Raw genomic sequence first — 19,138 nt, forward strand, 5'->3', positions numbered from 1 at the left:
GATATTAACCCTTTATTAGATATATTATTTGCAAATATCTTTTTCGATTTAATAGGTTGCCTTTTTGTTTCATTGATGGTTTCCTTCACTGTGCAAAAGTTTTTTAGTTTGATGTAGTCCCAAAAGTTTAATTTTGCTTTTGTTTCCCTTGCTTAAGGAGACATATCCATAAATGTGTTGCTAAGGCCAATGTCCCAAGAGATTACTGCCTGTATTTTTAGGAGTTTCACGGTTTCAGTTCTCACATTTAGGACTTTATTTTACCTTTGTGTTTGTTGTAAGCACATGGCCCAAATTTATCTTCTTGCATGTAGCTGTCCAGTTTTCCCAGCACCATTTATTAAAGAGACTGTTTTTTCCCATTGTATATTCTTGCCTCTTTTGTCATAGATTGGCAGTATAAGATTGGGTTTATTTCTGGGCTCTCTATCCTATTCTGTTGATCTGTGTGTCTATTTTTATACCAGTGCCATACAGTTTCAACTACTCTAGGTTTGTAGCATATCTTGAAATCTGGGATTGTGGTATCCGCAGTTTTGTTCTTTCTTAACATTGCTTTGGCTATTGGGGATCTGTTTTGGTTCCATACAAATTTAGGATGTTTGTTTTAGTTCTGTGGAAAAAACTGTTGCTATTTTAATAGGAATTGCATTGAATCTATCAATTGCTCTCAGTAGTATGGACATTTTAACAATATTACTTCTTCCCATCCATGAGCATGGAATAGCTTTCCATTTGTTTGTATTTTCTTCAGTTTCTTTCATCAGTTACTATAGTTTTCAGAGTACAAGTCTTTGATCTCTTGGTTAAATTTATTCCTAGGTATTTTATCCTTCTTGGCGCAATTGTACATTCTAACCTTATACCAAGAGGAACTAGAAAAAGAAATCCAGAGATAGTAGAAGTAGAAATAATAGAGTGAAAATAAATTGAGACTAAAAAGTAATAGAAAAGACCAATGAAATCGAGAGCTGGTTCTTTGAAAAAATAAAATTAATAAACCTTTAGCTAGACTCATAAAGAAAAAAGGACTCAAGTAAATAAAATCAGAAATGAAACAGGAAAAATAACAACCAATTCCATAGAAATACAAAGGATTATAACAGAACTATGAAAAACTATATGCCAACAAATTGGACAACCTAAAAGAAATGGGCAAATTCTTAGAATTTTCCATAACTGAATCAGGAAGAAATAGAAAATTTGAACAGATCCATCAGTAGTAATGAAATTGAATCAGTAATTAAAAAAACTCCCAACAAATAAAAGTCCAAGCTTCACAGGAATTCTACCACAAATCTAACACAGAGTTAATACCTATTTTTCTCCAACTATTCCAGAAAATAGAAGAACTTCCAGACTCCTTCTGTGAGGCCAGTATTACTCTGATACCAAAACCAAAGACATATAAAGAAAGAAAACTAAAGGCCAGTATTCCTAAAGAACATACTTGCAAAAATCCTCAGCAAAATATTAGCAAACCAAATTTAACAATACACTAACAGTATCAGTCACTGCTGTCCCTGGGATTTATTCCAGGGATGCAAGAATGGTTGAATATTCATAAGTCAATCAGTGTGATATATCACTTTAACAAGACAGAGGATAAAAACCAAATAATCTTTAACAGACATAGAAAAAGCATTTAACAAAATATAACATCCATGCATGATGAAAACTCTCAACAAAGTGGGTTAGAGAGAACATACCTTAACATAATAAAGGTGACATATTAAAAACACAGCTAATATCATACTGAGTAGTGAAAAACTGAAAGCTTTTCCTCTATGATCAGGAACAAGACAAGGATATCAACTCTCCCCATTTTTATTAAACATCATACAGGAAGTCCTGGCCATAACTATCAGACAAGAAAAGGAAATAAAAGGCATTCAAAGTGGTAGTGAAGAAGTAAATCTGTCACTATTTGCCAATGACATAATAATATATAAAGAAAACTGTAGGGTCCCCTCAGCGGCTCAGTCAGTTGAGCGTCCAACTTTGGCTCAGTTCGTGATCTCATGGTTTATGGGTTTGAGCCCCGCGTTAGGCTCTGTGCTGACAGCTCCGAGCCTGGAGTCTGCTTCGGATTCTGTGTCTTCCTCTCTCTGTCTCTCCCTCGCTCACACTCTGTCTCTCAGAAGTGAATAGATGTAAAGAAAAAAAAAAAAAATTTTTTTTAAAGAAAACTCTAAAGAGTTTTTCTACCAAAAAACTATTATAAGTAATAAATGAATTCAGTAAAATCACAGGAGACAAAAATTAATATAGAGAAATCTATTGCATCTCCATACACTAATAGCAAAATAGCAGAAAGAGAAATTAAGAAAACAATTCCATTTACAATTCTAGCACCATTATTTGAAAAGCCCTTCTGTCTGTCTGTCTGTTTGTTTGTTTGTTTTGGGGAGAGCGCAAGCAGGGGAGGGGCAGAGAGAGGGAGACAGAGGATCTGAGGCCAGCTCTGCACTGACAGGCTGACAGCAGCCTCAATGCAAGGCTCCAACTCAGGAACCAAAAGATCATGACCTAAGCTGAAGTCAGTCACTCAACGAGCTGGTTCCCCGAAAAGACTTTCTTTTATTGAATTGCCTTAGCATCTTTGTTGAGACTCAGTTGACTGATAAGTTGAATCTATTTCTTGGCCTTCTTTTCTGTTTCATCGATCTCTTACATATCTTTATATGAATACCACCCTAACTTGATTGTCTTGTAGTTGTACATTCTCCAATTTTGTTTTTCTTCTCTTTCAGATTGTTCTCTTTCAGATCCATTGCATTTTTATGTAAATTTAAAATCAGCTGGTAAATTTTTATTTTAAAAAAATCTTGCTCAGATTTTGGTTTACATTGTGTGCTCAAGGGTTTAATACACCAGTGTTTCATGCTATTAAAAATGTCTAGAGGCGCCTGGGTGGCTCACGGTTAAGTGTCCGACTTCAACTCAGGTCATGATCTCACAGTTTGTGGGTTCGAGCCCCACATCTGGCTCTGTGCTGGAGCCTGCTTCTAATTCTGTGTCTCCCTGTCTCTCTGCCCCTCCCCCACTCACACTCCATCTCTCTCTGTCTCTCTGTCACTCTCTCTTTCAAAAAATAAACATTAAAAATGAATGAATGAATGAATACAATGAAATTGTTTGTATGTTAGATCCTCCATTAAAGGGTTCCAAATTATATTAATTTTAATTTATTTTGTCTGCTTTTTATGGGAATGTTGTAGGTTTATGTTTTATGCTTTTAAAGCAGGGCCTTTTTGTTTCAGTATCAAGCTCTCATAACTGCCTAGTATACTTATGTACATTTATGTATATTCTGTTCTCCTTTTTCCTTTGTCTCATTTGCTTTTTTCATATGCTGTGGATTGAAAAGTAAATAACTTGGGGCGCCTGGGTGGCTCAGCCAGTTAAGTGACTGACTCTCTTGGTTTCAGTTCAGGTCATGATATCATGGTTCATGGGTTCGAGCCCTGCATCAGGCTCTGCACTGACTGCACAGAGCCTGCTTGGGATTCATTCTCTCTCTCTCTCTCTCTCTCTCTCTCTCTCTCTCTCTCTCTCCCTCTCTCTCTCCCCCTCCCTGCCCCCCTTTACCTCTCCCCTGCTCTCTCTCTCTCTCTCTCTCTCTCTCCCTCTCTCTCTCCCCCTCCCTGCCCCCCTTTACCTCTCCCCTGCTCTCTCTCTCTCTCTCTCAAAATAAATCAATATTTTAAAAAAAAAAAGAAAAGTACATAAACCAGTTAAGTTATATCTGGTAGTGACCATAAATCAGCATTGTGCATAAAGGGATCTTTAAAGTATCCTACTATGAGTACAGTCTTAAGAATTTGGGGCACCTGGGTGGCTCAGTTGGTTGAGCATCTGACTTCAGCTCAGGTCATGATCTCACGTTTCCTGGGTTTGGGCCCCGCATTGGGCTCTGTGCTGACAGCTTAGAGCCTGGAGCCTGCTTCGGATTCTGTGTCTCCCTCTCTCTCTGCCCCTCCCCACTTGTGCTCTATGTGTCTCTCAAAGGTGAATAAATGTTAAAAAAAAAAAAAATTAAAGAATTTTTGTTTAGTAAACATGTGTGAGGTGACTGTTTTCTTCAAGGTAACATAGGTAATATGATCTATCTGATATTTAAATCCTGCAATCCTGCATTCAAGATTCAAATATTACCTGGATAGGCATGTATAAAATTATTATCATAAATATATTATTAATGTATTATAATTATGTTAATAATACATGTTATTTATTATAAGTACTATAATAAATACTGTGATTTTATATGCTAGTCATTTTATACAAATGCTATTTGTAATATATTATTATACTATAATAAATTTGTTATAAATTTATGCTGTAATAAATATTATTTAGCAATTTAAGCAGCATGTTAGAGTGAACACCGATACATTAACACTTAGTTCTGTAAAACATTGATAAATACCCATTTTGAACGTTGAGAAGCTTTTTTTAACATCCTAGCTGTTTGCTAAATTTTAAATAGTTGATATTGCCAACTAAGTGAATTTTTTAAAATTAGGGTACGTACACAAAATTTGTGTTACAAGCATATATACCAAAGTAGTAAATATATATTACTTATCCTAGGTTTGAATTTGTAAATTTAATATTTTTCTATGTATATCTTTTGCCCCAAATTAAGTAGTGCTGCCATCAGGTGGCAGTCATACCTTAGTTCTAGCCACACAGTACATTGAATAGAGTTATTTATTACACATTGCCATAGCAGAAAATTATGGCAGGGGAAAATTAGATAAAGAATTTTGTGTGGGTACATGGAAGGAAGGAAAGGCTTTCTCTTAATAGGGAGTCTTTGTGTAGAAGGGAAGAGATAAGTGGTTTGAAGCAAAGATCTGGAATTTCTTAAATCTTTATTTGAATCCCATATTTATCAATGAGTAGCTATGTTATCTTGGCCAAGTAATTCCCTCTTTGTCCCTGTTTCCTCACTTATTAAATGAAGACATACTCACTTCATAGGGTTTTTTATGGTTTAAATAACAGAATAAAAATGAAATGCTTAGCATGGAGCCTGGTAGGTAGAATGCTATCAAGAAATGATAGTTATTATTGTCAGATCAGAGCAGATAAGGAGAGAAGGAAAACCAACCAGCCAGTTTTGTAGGCCCAGCAACAACTGCAGGAATCCAGATGGCTTCAAGCTACATTTCTTCACATTTTACAACCCTCAGGGGAAAACATCTCTCATAGATAGACAGGCAGGCTGAACCCTTTCTTCATCTTTCCCTTAGTGTTGGAGAGAAAGAAGAAACAATTGGACAGTATCTGAAAGTAAAAACACAAACCACATTCTTCTTACAGATGCCTCACATCCATCTCTCCTTAACTCCCTCCCTGACTTCTTCCTCTAAAGACCCAGTCTCATCTACTTACAGAAGCAAGTTTAGTAAGTCAGAAATTTAGCTGGCTAAGTGTTGATGACAAGTAAAATATATCTCCATTTTACTTTATGTTGAAAACCAAAGAACCTTAAATCATATTCCCTTTTAGAAAAGAATCTTAGCTATAATATAATCTCAGGATGTATTGTAATTTGTCTCTCTTCCCTGTACCTTCCAAACAAAACATCTTTTCCATCTCTTTACTATTGCTTCATATTCCTCTGATAGCTGATAGAGCCTTTTCTTGAACAATTAGAAATGAAAGGGTCTAAATACAACAATGATGAAGGAAGTATTCAGCTAGATTCGACCAACATTTGCCAAGTACTTCTAAAACATACCAAGATAAATGTTTGGAGGTAACCAAGATCATCAAAACAAAAACAAAAAAAAAAACAAAACAACAACAACAAAAAAAAAGGTCATCAAAACATAGTTCATACTCTAAAGAACACTACACATTGGTAGCAGAGACAATTCATGTATACTAAGTATTTTAAGGAAAAATATGATAAATGTTATAATGGCAGTTATAATAGCTTTTATTTATATACACTTACCAGACCACAAACTGCTGTCACATGTTACCTTGTTTATTCTTCACAATAACCTAAAATGTAGAACAGGGTATTAGGAGAAATTTGAAAATGAGTCATCTGAAGCTCAAAGGTGAAATGTCCTGGAGTCACAATGCCAGTAATTTGGTCAGTTAGTTCAGCTGGCTCTTGTTCAGCATATACTTGCATAGTTGGCATATAGTATGGTGTAAGTGCTGGCTGATTCTTTGATTTTTTTTTTCCATATGTTGGACACTGTTCTTGGTACTGGGATCTAATGGTGAATAAGACAAACTAAATCTTTGTCTTCGAGGAGGATAGATCATGGATCCATAATGTAAACCTAAACTTCTCACTCTACATTTTATTGTTTCTCTTATTTCATGCAGTACCAAAATACAGTACTTTAGCAACATTGAGGAGGGAAATTAATTCTTGTATAGGGGTGGTTATAGAAGGCCTAATGGAGGGAAGTTTCTTTTTCTACCATTGATTGACCTTGTAAATCATGCCATTTTATTCATATACCCTTTTGGATTTTTTTCAGGTACGCAGATTTTCTGAAGCATTCTTCTGTTTTGAACATCCAAGAGAAGCAGCCATTGCATACCAGGAACTTCAGTGAGTAGCACAGACCCATAGTTTAAAGGATTATACCTCCTCTTGAGATCTCTGTCTCAAAGTTTTTCACACCAAATATATGGTATTTACAATAGAAGAAATTAGAATTTAAAGTTCAGAAATTCCCTATTTAAAGAAATTTGGTTTAATTCTATGAATAACTTTACCAAAGACCCATACCTTACATAAAGAAGCATATGCCCTATTCTCATCGCTCCCATATCAGACCTATTATAATCTTGGTAGTCCTAAACAGCTCTGGCTCCAGCCTTCCATTTTTCCATCTTATATCTTTATATTTGCAGGTAAGAATCTCTTAACATCTGTAATATATAAATTACAGATTTTCACAAGTGGTCTGACACTGCCTTTTTTTATGAAAATGATCTACAGCTAAAATATCCAGAATAGATGCCTTTCATTTTTCCTACTGAGTATATTTAGATCTGATTTTCTTTGGCTTTAAAGAATATTTTGAGGACATTACGCTGAGTGAAGAAGTCAGACATAAAGAGTAAATATGGAACAAGCAAAAACTAAGGTGAAAAAAGTCAGAACAGTGGTTGTCTTGTTGACTTGGGCTAGGTGTTTGACTAGAAAGACATGAGAGAACTCTCAGAGTAGATAGAAATATTCTGTATTGTGTATCCCTTTGTCAAAATCATACAGCTAAGATTTGTATATTTCAAAGCGTGTGAGTTATACCTCATAAAAACTATAATAATGGAGTATGGGGGTCGGCAGTGAGTGCAGGTATATAGACAAGAAAAGCAAAATGTTAATTGCTGAAGTTGAGTGACAGGGTTTATTATACTATTCTATTTACTTTGATATGTTTGAAATTTTCCATAAGAAAAGGTTTTTAAAAAAGCATTTTGTATTCAAAGTTAAACACCTTGTTTTTAATAGTTATTAATTATATTCACAAACATATGTTAAGTATAGCAGTAGCCGTGGAATACATTTTTTTCAATAGTATTATCAAGTTATTAGTAGACATTTGAGCTTTTGACATTTCTCCTGTATGCTATTCTCAGCAAATCAGTAAATTTGCACATCAAGCATAGATAAAATTTTGAAATAACATTTAAAAATATAGAAGAACATAATAGAAATTAAATAGTTTATCAACAAACCATAATTTTGTAAGTCCATAATTGTCAACAAACCATAATGTTCACTGTACCAGTTTCTATCTCTGACTACAGAGCTCTTTCATTAGGAGGTTATATCTTTAGGAAAGGGCCAGATGAGAATGGTGAGAGAAAGGGTGGTGTCTATAAAGTGGAATTGAGTATGATATTTTTTAATTACACTCTGACTTAAAGAAATATTTTTCAGTGCTCAGAGTCATCTACAGATGTGCACCGCTATCAAAAATACTTCCTTCTGCAGTTCTCTTCCACCTCTACCTATTGAATGTAGTGAACTAGATGGAGATCTCAATTCATTACCTATAATCTTTGAAGATAGGTATTTAGATTCAGTTATTGAAGGTAAGTATAATCTAAACTATCTAAGTTGTGTGTGTCATTTTCAGTATATTCTTCGTAAGATACATAATACCATTCCTTGGTGTGGGACCCTTTTTCCCCTCTCGTTTTATTTATCTTTGAGGTTATTAGAAGGTTATAGTCAGTAAACGTAGTCTTAAATCATGTGAGTTCGTACACGTTGTTTTAAATCTGAATCTTTTTTTCTTTGGATAAAAGACTTAGATGCACCCTGGATGGGAATTCAGAATCTTCAGAGATCAGAGTCCAATAGAATGGATAAATATGAGACTGAAGAAAGCTCTATAGCTGGACTTTCTAGCCCAGAGTTGAAAGTCAAACCTGCTGGTGCCTCCAGTTTTTGGTATACAGAAGGTGAAAAGCAGCTAACAAAATCTCTAAAAGGAAAGAACGAAGAATCGAATAAATCCAAGGTTAAGGTTACTAAGCTCATGAAAACAATGAAACCTGAAAACACAAAAAAATTAATAAAACAGAACTCTAAGGATTCTGTGGTTTTGGTAGGCTACAAATGCTTGAAAAGTACAGCATCAAATGATCTCTTTAAATGCTTTGAAGGCAATTCTTCACATAGTCAGAAGGAAGGTCTGGATCCCACAATATGTGGATATAATTTTGACCTAAAGACCTACATCAGACAGACAAGTCAAAAGGAAGCTAGCTTTTTGCCAACTAATACAGAGAGAACTGAACAAAAGTCTCCAGACATTGAAAATATGCAACCAGACCTGTTTGATCCTTTGAGCTCTGGCAGCCTAAATCTTTGTGCAAATTTGTCCATTTCAGGTAAACTTGATATCTCCCAGGACGATAGTGAAATTACACAAGTGGAACACAATGTGACATCTAGAAGTTCATCTGACGATTGCCCTGATCATCAAACAGCCCCATCTTCAGGAGTCAGAACAATTGAAGTGAAGCCCTGTAATAAGGATCCTTTCAGTGGAGAGAAAATAACTGTTAAAATAGGACCTTGGACAGAGCTTCGACCAGATGAACTATTTGTGGATAATTTACACCTACCCAACTTTGAGTCCTTAGAATCTAATGGTAAATCTAAATCTATAGAAATAACACTTGAAAAGGAAGCTGTGCAGGATGCAAAGTGCAATTCTATTGGAGAATCATTAGCTAAGTTAAGAAGTAACCAACCTGCTTCTTCTACAAAAGAATACCATGTTGTAGTAAGTGGAGATACAATTAAGTTACCAGATATTAATGCCACATATGCCTCATCTAGATTTTCAGATTCAGGTGTTGAAAGTGAACCAAGTTCTTTTGCAACACATCCAAATCCTGACGTATTTGAAACTGTGCAAGGGCAAGGTCCTTACAATAACGAAAGATTATTTCCTCAAGTTTTGATGAAACCTGATTATAATGTAAAATTTTCATTAGGAAGTCATTGTACTGAGAGTACAAGTGCTTTAAGTGAAATACAGTCATCTTTGACATCCATAAACTCTCTACCTTCTGATGATGAACTGTCACCTGATGAAAATTCTAAGAAACCTGTTGTGCCTGAATGCCACCTAAGTGATAGCAAAAGTGTATTAAACGTAGGAACAGTTGACTTGCCAAAATGTGACGATAGTAAAAAGTCCAGTATTATTTTGCAACAGCAGAGTGTCATATTTTCAGGGCATTTGGACAATGAAACTATAGCAATACATTCCATAAATTCAAGCACTAAAGACCCTTTACAATTTGTTTTTTCAGATGAAGATACTTCCTGTGATGTGAAAAGTAGTTGCAGCTCCAAACCTAACTTGGACACTATGTGTAAAGACTCCCAGAGTCCTGATAAATCTAATAACTCTGCAGGGACAGCAATTACATTAAATTCAACACTGGTTTGTGTAGGTGCCCCTTGTGTCGTTTCAGGTTTCATTTCTACTAATACAGAAGTTAGAAAAGATGAAACTGTAAAAAGAAAAAATGATGATACCTTAAATCTCAAACAAATAAATTCAGAAGCCCAAACAGTTAAAAATGAAACTCACCTGGGTACAAGTGATCCTTTTTCAGCCAGTCCTGATATGGTTAAACAAGGGCTTGTGGAAAATTATTTTGGCTCTCACAGCAGTACGGATATTTCTGACACATGTGCTGTTAGCTATAGCAACTCAGTTAGCCCTCAGAAGAAAACTTCTGAAAAAGAAATTAGTAATCTTCATCAGGAACAGGGTAAAGAGGATGAGGAGGAAGAACAGGATCAGCAAATGGTTCAAAATGGGTATTATGAAGAAACAGATTATTCAGCTTTGGATGAAAAAGTAAATGCTCACTATACAAACAGAGATGCACTAGAAGAAGAAAGACTTATAAAATCTGAAAAACTAAACAGTGATTATCTAAAAGATGGTATAAATATGCCTGCTGTCTGTACTTCTGGTTGTTTGTCCTTCCCATCTGCACCACGAGAGTCTCCTTGTAGTGTTAAGTATTCTTCGAAAAGTAAATTTGATGCCATTACAAAACAGCCAAGCAGCACTTCTTACAACTTGACTTCATCAGTTTCCTGGTATGACAACTCACCAAAACCTCAAATACAAGCGTAAGTAATAGAGCACAATGGCATGTGCTACTAAATATACGTATAGAACATATATATGTATGTCTCTGATAACATATATATTTCATGTTCTCTGGTTTCTGTAATACGGAAAGTCCTTCTTTGATTAACTATCTAAAATGGAGACATGAACTCCGTATACTCTGTGACAGAAGACATGTAGTTCTCCATATGATTGTCCTGTTCTGTGGGCTAGACATTTTTGATACATTTTCCATTGGTAGTTATATGCCAGATGTATGGAATAATTGGGGTTAAAACTCTTTCTTTCATCAGTACCTCATTTCTCCCCCACTAACTTCCAGACAGCATAGATTTTATAAGTGCATCTAGCAAATAAGGGCAATATTAGATAATGAACAAAAGGTTAGTAGAAACTTCCTAAACCTACCAGACCCAGATTATCTCAGCTAAGTCCGTGGTTTCCAGACTTGAGATTTCGTGGAGCAGTAAAGTATTCAGAAAAATTTGAGGATATAAGTTTACTAACATGGCACTAGTTCTCAAAATACTCTGCTGCCTTATTCCAGTTGGAATTATAATCCCTGGAGTAAAAGGTCTGGACATGTCTACAATAGATTTTCCAAGTTCCCAGATTATTCAGATTTATATATATAATTAAGATACATACTGCCAAAGCTAGTGAAACAAGGGAGGTGGTAGGATCTGTTAAAGAATTGTAACACTGAAGGTTATATCACCTTCTGGGTACCTCAAATTTTTCTGAGTCATTAATGAAAACAATTTATGTCTTCATCCAGTGTATCCTGCTCAGTTTAGTAGGGTTCATCAGCTTCTTCTCAGTCCAAATGATATAATGTTATTTTAACAATTAACTATTTTAGTTAATACTTTTTGATGTTTGCAGTTCCTAAGTTGATTAGATTTATCACTCATTCAAAATGAGTATATACCACTAATTATATTTAGTCACATCCCCCTCTTGGTTCTGTTCCTTTTTATTGGTATTTTTAAAGGAAAAATATAAATAATCTAAGTGTTATAACTACCATTCTTCCTGTTAACTTGTAGAACAGCTCCTCAGTTTACATTTAAATAAAATTGAAAAGAAGCAAAGAGGATAAGCTTTGATTACAGAATAAGCATCAGATTGTCATCTTTCTGGTACTTCTCCCAGCTTTTCTACACAATATAAAATTTGGTAGGAAGCATAACTTCACTCTTAATATTTTCTTAGTTGATTTCAAGTTTAAAGCATTCATTGTATCTTAGCAGAATATGTACTAAAAATAGCAAAGAAAATTACTCTCTGATTTCTAAATTATTTAGGCGATCCCAAATATTTTGATTATTTTAAACCCCAATATCTGCTGGGTTTCTTCTTATAGTTCCCTAAATTCAGCATACTGTCTTTTTGGTTCTAAAAACTGAATATGATACTTAGTAAAGAGTATCTCTTATTATATTTTGTTCAGCTTCCTTCAGGCAAAAGAAGAATTGAAGCAACTTAAACTCCCTGGGTTCATGTACAGTGATATCCCTCTGTTGGCATCCTCAGTCCCTTATTTTAGCATGGAAGAAGAGGATGGTTCTGAAGATGGAGTACATCTTATTGTCTGTGTGCATGGGTTAGATGGTAGGTAATATCTATTTGATATAACCCATGGCAACTCAATATATTTTCCTAATAGATTTCATTTGGTTTTTATTTAATCTTTGAATTGGAAAATATTTTAAATTGCTTAAATTAATTGAATCTTAAATACATTCTAAGACAAATATGTTTAACTTTGCGTAGTATTAGATTAACTTTTAAATAAATTTTCCATGGAACTGTACCAACATTCTATCCATGTACCAACACTTATTTATTTTAACTTTGGATTTTTCTATCTTCTGTTGTTCGTTTTGTCAGCAGTCACCTCATGGCAGTCATTTTGTCTCCCTTTGATAGTCTTCCTAGTGCCCTTTTAGCCTGATGCTTTAAGCCTTATGAACTAGAAAAATCAATACCTAAGAATTAAAGATTCACTAACTAGGTATAATTTAAATTCTAAATATAGTGCTACAGTTTTATGGCAGGTATTTTGGTTACTGAACAGACTTTTTCCCCTAGATTAGGAACTATGTTAGAAAATGCCAAATATTTCTAGACTAGCAGATTATTACTGTGCTATAATATTCTGTAAGAACAAATTGAGGAAAGATTTTGTAAATTATAAAAATACTAAACACAGGTCTAAGCTAGTAAATATTCACGAAATTGAAGATTTTTCTTTAAAAAAAAGCAAAACTTAACTCTCAAGAAATAAAGTATCTCCAATACTGACCTCCCCCCCCCCCCCCAGCCCCCGGAATAAAATTTTCAAAGGATTATTGCCCAAGAAAGACTTCTTGGCCCAGTAGACTCTCTGGAAAATTCTTCTTTGAAATTTTTATGAAACACATTACCCCCTATTACATAAATTATTCCAGAATAATAGGAAAAAAAATGGAATGCAGCTTATTTTATTCCTTGAAGTTAACCTAACCTTGTTACTAAATCTGGAAAAGATGTCAAACCCACACCCCAAAGAGAAGCAGACCTATCTGACATAAATTTAATAATGATTTAATAACACTCTAGCAATGTTGTGGAAATAAACAGGTAAGTAAATGAGTAAAAAAAATTTTTATATGTCCCCCAAAATATCTAGTAAGTAGAATCAATACATTAAGTCACTACAACAACTAGGATTTAATTCCCAGAATGCAAAGATAAGTACATATAAGGAAATTTACTTAATAATAAAGGAAATTTATTAGTAAAATATAACTACATCAGCAAATCAAGTAAGAAACTATTGATAAAATTCAATGTCCATTCCCAGTTTTGACCACTAAGCACCAAACCTTAAGTTTTAAAAAGCATTAATCTGATTTATTAATATGATTAAGCATATATATTCTCAGCCAGTGGAAAACATATACTTTGTAGTGAAACACTAGTAGTATTCCTTGTAAAATCAGGAATAAAACAGTTATCTCTATCAATGCTTGAAATATCTAAAAGATAAAAATATTGGGAGGGTAAAGTAGAAATCCAATAATCGGGAACATCTTTACATTGCTAATTAAACCGAAGGAAGTAACCAAAAAGCCACTAATTTTTAAAAGCAATAATTATTTTTATGTTATGTATTATATCTAATAAGTATTCTATATTTATAGATATCTTTTAAGTTAGTAATTAAAATAAACTCTCTTAGATTATGTAAATGGAATTTTATTTCTACTTAACTGTTGCAATACCGCCAAAGGAAGTGAACAGATTAAATCTGAAACACGTTCAAGGTTTGTTAAATGATCAACTATAATAGTGATGGAAGGAGTACTTCCATCAGTCATTCACAGCAACCACGTTCAGCAATCTCCAAAGCTAACAGTATAATAAATACACCGTCAGATAGGAAAGTGAAAGCATCAGTGTGACCAAAACTCCTAAGAAACCAGGTGTGAAAGACATTGTCTGGCTAATGGAAATCAGCTTTGAAATGAAAATTGAGGACTCTATTTCAGAGTGCTTTGTCTGTTCAAAACTGGCAGACATCATATATTTAAAGACAGATATATATTGGTCTTCAAATATATGATGATATACTTTATACCTTTTGCTTTATCTCATCCTTTAGACATAATTTTTCATTGTCTTCATTTTCTAGGTAACAGTGCAGATCTCCGATTAGTAAAAACTTACATTGAACTTGGACTGCCTGGGGGAAGAATTGATTTTCTTATGTCTGAGAGAAATCAGGTACAGTATTATAGCAGTGTTTCCAGTGGAAACAAAGATTTTTGTATTGCTTTCTACCTAAATATTTGCTTACTACAAAATGTCTGTTACAACTAGAAATAACTTTTCTGATTTGTATGAAATTTAACATTAATACGTATCACAAGGAAATTGAAATCACTTACAGTGTGACTTGTGAGCTCTTCACATGCACAAAATTTCTAGAATTTCACATTTCTATGCAAAAATTTTATTACTTAAACCATTGTAAATAACCTTATGTTAAATGTGGATGGTGGGCTAAACAACCAACCTAATGAAGCAAGTGTTATTAAGAACACTGAATCTTTTCTTTTCCTAGAAATTTACTCTTGCTCATTTTAATATAATGAATATTATTCACCAGCTTCTCTAAAAAACATTGATCTTAACCATATTTTAATACCTAAATTAAAAATGTTTATATTCAGTTTTTCATGTGATTATTCATATTCAATATATAATATGTCTGTTTTCCTTTGTTTAGAATGATACTTTTGCTGATTTTGATAGCATGACTGATCGCCTTCTAGATGAAATAATACAGTATATTCAGATATATAGTCTAACAGTCTCAAAAATAAGGTAACTTTTATCATATTCTGTAATATTGTATAACATTTTTATGTCTGTGAATTATAGAAAAATTACAGAATTTGTAGTAGTTTTGTTGCACTATTATGAAATATAGGAGACAATTCAGTTTATCCAATTTAAAGAGAAAAGAAAAAATTTTTAAACTTTAGGGAGAGACCATTATATGTTTCCATTTATATGAATTATCCAGAATTGGCAAACCAGAGACCAAAGTAGATTAATGATTACTTAGGGCTCGGGGAGATGGCAAATGGGGAGGTAATAGCTAAAGGGTATAGGATTTTTTTGAGATGTTGAAAATGTTCTAAAAATCTCTTGTGGTGGTTGCACAACTCTGCTAATGCACTTAAAACTATTAAATTGTACATTTTAAATGAATGAATTTTATGTTACGTGAATTATATCTCACTCAATAAAGTGGTTACCAATAAGAAAGATTATAGAGCAATGGATATATACAAACAAATGAAGCAACAGAAATACTTCCAAGATTTCATGACTGTACTTTGTAAGTCTGTTTTCCACAAGCAAGAGACGATGATCAGCCAATATAAGTCTCATAATTTAAGCAGATATTGTAGATAGACATGGGAAAGAGAAAAATGTTTGTTTGTTTGTTCTAGTATAGTAGGACTTAAAGAAAAAGTCAAAACTAATCATTCTGCCTCAAAAAGTTTAGTAAACTTTTTGTTTACTAAATTTAACACAGTGATCTTACATTCCTTTTATTCATTTGAAAATAATATTTTAGTTTTTTCATTCATCCACAAAAGTCTTACATCTTTTAGATTAGATTGTCAATTAAAATCAACCATTATTCAAAAGCCTTATCTGGTTAATTGAGGCTTGTTAGTTACCATCATAACTCTCACCCCACAGCTTCAGGAACTTCACCTTGGGAGGGGAGTTTATCCTGAGCTTCTCACTAGCTGTATCTATAAGCCAGTTTAAGATAGCTTTCAAACTCTCTTCTTTCCTTGCTTATTATTCCCAGGGATCAATATACCATCTATTATAAAATGATGGTAAGCAGAAAGGCTCTTTTGATTTAAACTATTCCTTAATAAAAGTGAGGTGCTTTATAAATATTAGTTACTCTTTTGGTATAATCTTAGATTTATAGTAAGATAATACACATATTTTATCTGTGCCTTGAAAGTACTCAAAGAACTCTCCCACTTTAGAGTGTAGACCAGAGAACAAATGAAAAAGATATGTAATTTCTCCTAAGTTATCCTTTATAGGTACAATTTCATTATTTTGTTTTAAATCGTGACTTAATGAGTAATAATTGCAATGTGTGGTTAAGGAGGCCCATTTATCATCCAGTCAAACTGTAGTTTACTTTTAAAATGTATTTGTTTCTAAGCACTTACAAACTATGAATATAAATTTTCTGATAAGCAATATCTTGTTTCTGCAGAATATACATTTAAATTATATAATAGGAATTTTCTACTACATTCTCACATTTTTATCTTCAAAACTTAAGTTACATAATTTCAAAGTATCAAACCATAATTTAAAACATTCTCGAAATTTCCAAATTCTTAGTATTTCACATCAGTGTATAGTGATATTAGCGTTAATATTTCTTTTTAAAATTAATACTATGGGAGAAATGTCTTTTTTTTTCTTAAAGCTTTATTGGACATTCGTTGGGCAATTTAATAATCCGTTCAGTGCTTACAAGGCCAAGGTTTAGATATTACCTCAACAAACTTCATACCTTTTTATCTCTTTCTGGACCTCATCTTGGTACACTCTACAATAGCAGTGCTCTTGTTAATACAGGTAAAAAGTTTTATTGTTCAATATAAAAAATACGGCATGGGGAGAAAATTTAAATACGGATTTAATGTTTTCTAGTGTTTATTTTAGAGCTGATATGTCACATACTTGGAATTGATGAAACAAAAGATACAGCTATTTTTCTACTTTGTCATGCACATGAAACAAGCTGATAAAAGTCATTTCAGAAAATGAATATTATATTGAGATGATATATGTCAGAAGTCACAAAAGCATTTTTAACTGTTTTTAGTTAAACTATCTAAATATTTTCAATAAATGTTTATCTTATAAACAGGCTATTCTGTCGTTCCATTAGTTGAGCAGATAAAAAGGAAACACCTGTATTTAAGGTATTATAAAGTTATAAAATATTAAATGTAGGATGTTAAATCTGATTTTGTAACAAAAAAAGGGATATTATGAAAAAATACATTCTAAAATTTTTGAACAAATTAAATGAGAGTTAAGACCCCAATTTTGATTAGAATGAATATTTTCATTAAGAAAGAACTGATACTTGGGGCACCTGGGTGTCTCAGTCGGTTAAGCATCGGACTTCGGCTCAGGTTATGAGTTTGAGCCCCACATTGGGTGACCTCGAGCCCCACTTCGGGTGAGCCCTGTTTATCTCTCTTTTCTCTCTCTCCCCCTCTCTGCCCCTCCTGGGATTCTCTTTCTGCCCCTCGCTCACTTGTGCCTTCTCCCTCTCAAAAAAAAGAAAGAAAAGAAAAATCTGATACTTGCTTTGCCTTTTGTTTGGTTTGGTTCTTCCCTTGGATTTTTTAAGTAGTTTTTATAGTTTAGGCTATTGATTCCCATTGTGAGAATAAATTAGATTTCATTTGTCTCTTTGCATTGAGCCTTGAAACTCTTATTTCCATTTTCTCTTTTACTTTCATTGACAAAGAAACCATACTGTTTTCCTTGTGCCGCATTCCAAACTCTGGTATCCAAAATAGATTTGGATAGTGGTAGATTTTTATAATTTTAAAAAGAGGACATGAAAAAGATGAAATCAGTAAGTAACATAAACTAGAACCCAATGTGAATAGTATGCAGCATTTTGAATTTCTTCACTAAAATTTAGTTACAAATTTAATCAGTTAAAGAGTTTTTTTTCTCTTCTTCCCCTGTTCCCCTCTGTAATATCAGAAGTAACAAAAGTAGAAATTGATATTGCACAGTTTTGAAAACCCATTCCAGAGTGATTGGGGTTTCACTTAATTTAAGAGGAAGATGCATTTAAGTATGGGTTACTGATAAGTAACCATTGTAAAGAAATACAATTAAATATGAAACTTCATTATAATCAGCTCTTACTAGAAAACATTAACCAATTGCTAATCCTAAGAGTTAGTCCTTATACAATTAGTCCTCCATAACTATATTTATCTCTAGACTGAAGATTCAGTGCTTAAGTATTTGGATCTACTACTGTGTTTGAAGTTTTTCCATCTCTGCTTCTTTAGAATTTGAACAAATATATCTAAAGGTATAATTTTCCCAAATTTGTTCTTCTTAAACCATTATCTATTTCATTACTGAATAGGCTAGAAATAGCAAGCCCTCTGTTAACCACCATTAACCCATAGTTAAATGTACATGTTTATATTTGTTATCAGAAAAAGGAAATATTTTGCAAATATATTTGTTATTAGCTAAGAAAATGCTAGTTTGGTAGATGTCATTTTTGAAGTGAAATGTATTTTAAAATTAATAATCTTGACATATGTTACCCTATATTTCCACTTTTACTCACATGTCATCTATAACTCTCTAGGTCTGTGGTTTATGCAGAAATGGAAAAAATCAGGTTCTCTTTTACAACTGACATGTCGAGATCATTCAGACCCCCGCCAAACTTTCTTATACAAGCTTAGTAATAAAGCAGGTAAGTATACAGTAAGAGTTTTGAAAATATTCACTTGAAAACCTATTTAAAATAAGCCTTTAGCAAATAAATTATCAACATGTCTTTCTGGTGATTAAAAAAGTATCAGTCAGGGGTGCTTGGGTGGCTCAGTCAGTTAAGTTTCTGACTTCGGCTCAGGTCATGATCTCATGGTTCATGAGTTCAAGCCCCATGTCGGGCTCTGTGCTGGTGGCTCAGAGCCTGAAGCCTGCTTCAGATTCTGTGTCTCCCTCTCTCTCTGCCCCTCTGCCACTCACACTCTGTCTCTCTCCCTTTCTCAAAAGTAAATAAATATTTAAAAAATTAAAATTAAAAAATTAAGTATCAGTCAACTGTAACTTTTTAACGTTAATTTATTTTTGAGAGAGAGAGGGAGGAGCAAAGA

The 19,138-nt window shown here is 33.4% G+C and overlaps 1 protein-coding gene across 12 annotated transcripts in view; it reads left to right on the top strand.

The window, feature by feature from the left end:
• The window catches only part of FAM135A (family with sequence similarity 135 member A), a 125,839-nt gene that overhangs the window by 94,380 nt on the left and 12,321 nt on the right, over positions 1-19,138 (top strand). For 5 of the 12 annotated variants that reach the window (XM_043591733.1, XM_043591734.1, XM_043591735.1 and 2 more), the window contains 8 exons: positions 6,516-6,589; positions 7,931-8,085; positions 8,302-10,660; positions 12,115-12,275; positions 14,341-14,432; positions 14,938-15,035; positions 16,690-16,841; positions 18,622-18,732. In XM_043591733.1, the coding sequence (XP_043447668.1) occupies positions 6,516-6,589; positions 7,931-8,085; positions 8,302-10,660; positions 12,115-12,275; positions 14,341-14,432; positions 14,938-15,035; positions 16,690-16,841; positions 18,622-18,732 (3,202 nt within the window). The remainder of the gene's footprint in view (positions 1-6,515; positions 6,590-7,930; positions 8,086-8,301; positions 10,661-12,114; positions 12,276-14,340; positions 14,433-14,937; positions 15,036-16,689; positions 16,842-18,621; positions 18,733-19,138) is intronic. The other 7 variants (XM_043591745.1, XM_043591744.1, XM_043591746.1 and 4 more) reach the window with 3 other exon arrangements.

Source organism: Prionailurus bengalensis, chromosome B2, assembly GCF_016509475.1.
Source record: "Prionailurus bengalensis isolate Pbe53 chromosome B2, Fcat_Pben_1.1_paternal_pri, whole genome shotgun sequence".
In the NCBI taxonomy this organism is placed as follows: domain Eukaryota; kingdom Metazoa; phylum Chordata; class Mammalia; order Carnivora; family Felidae; genus Prionailurus; species Prionailurus bengalensis.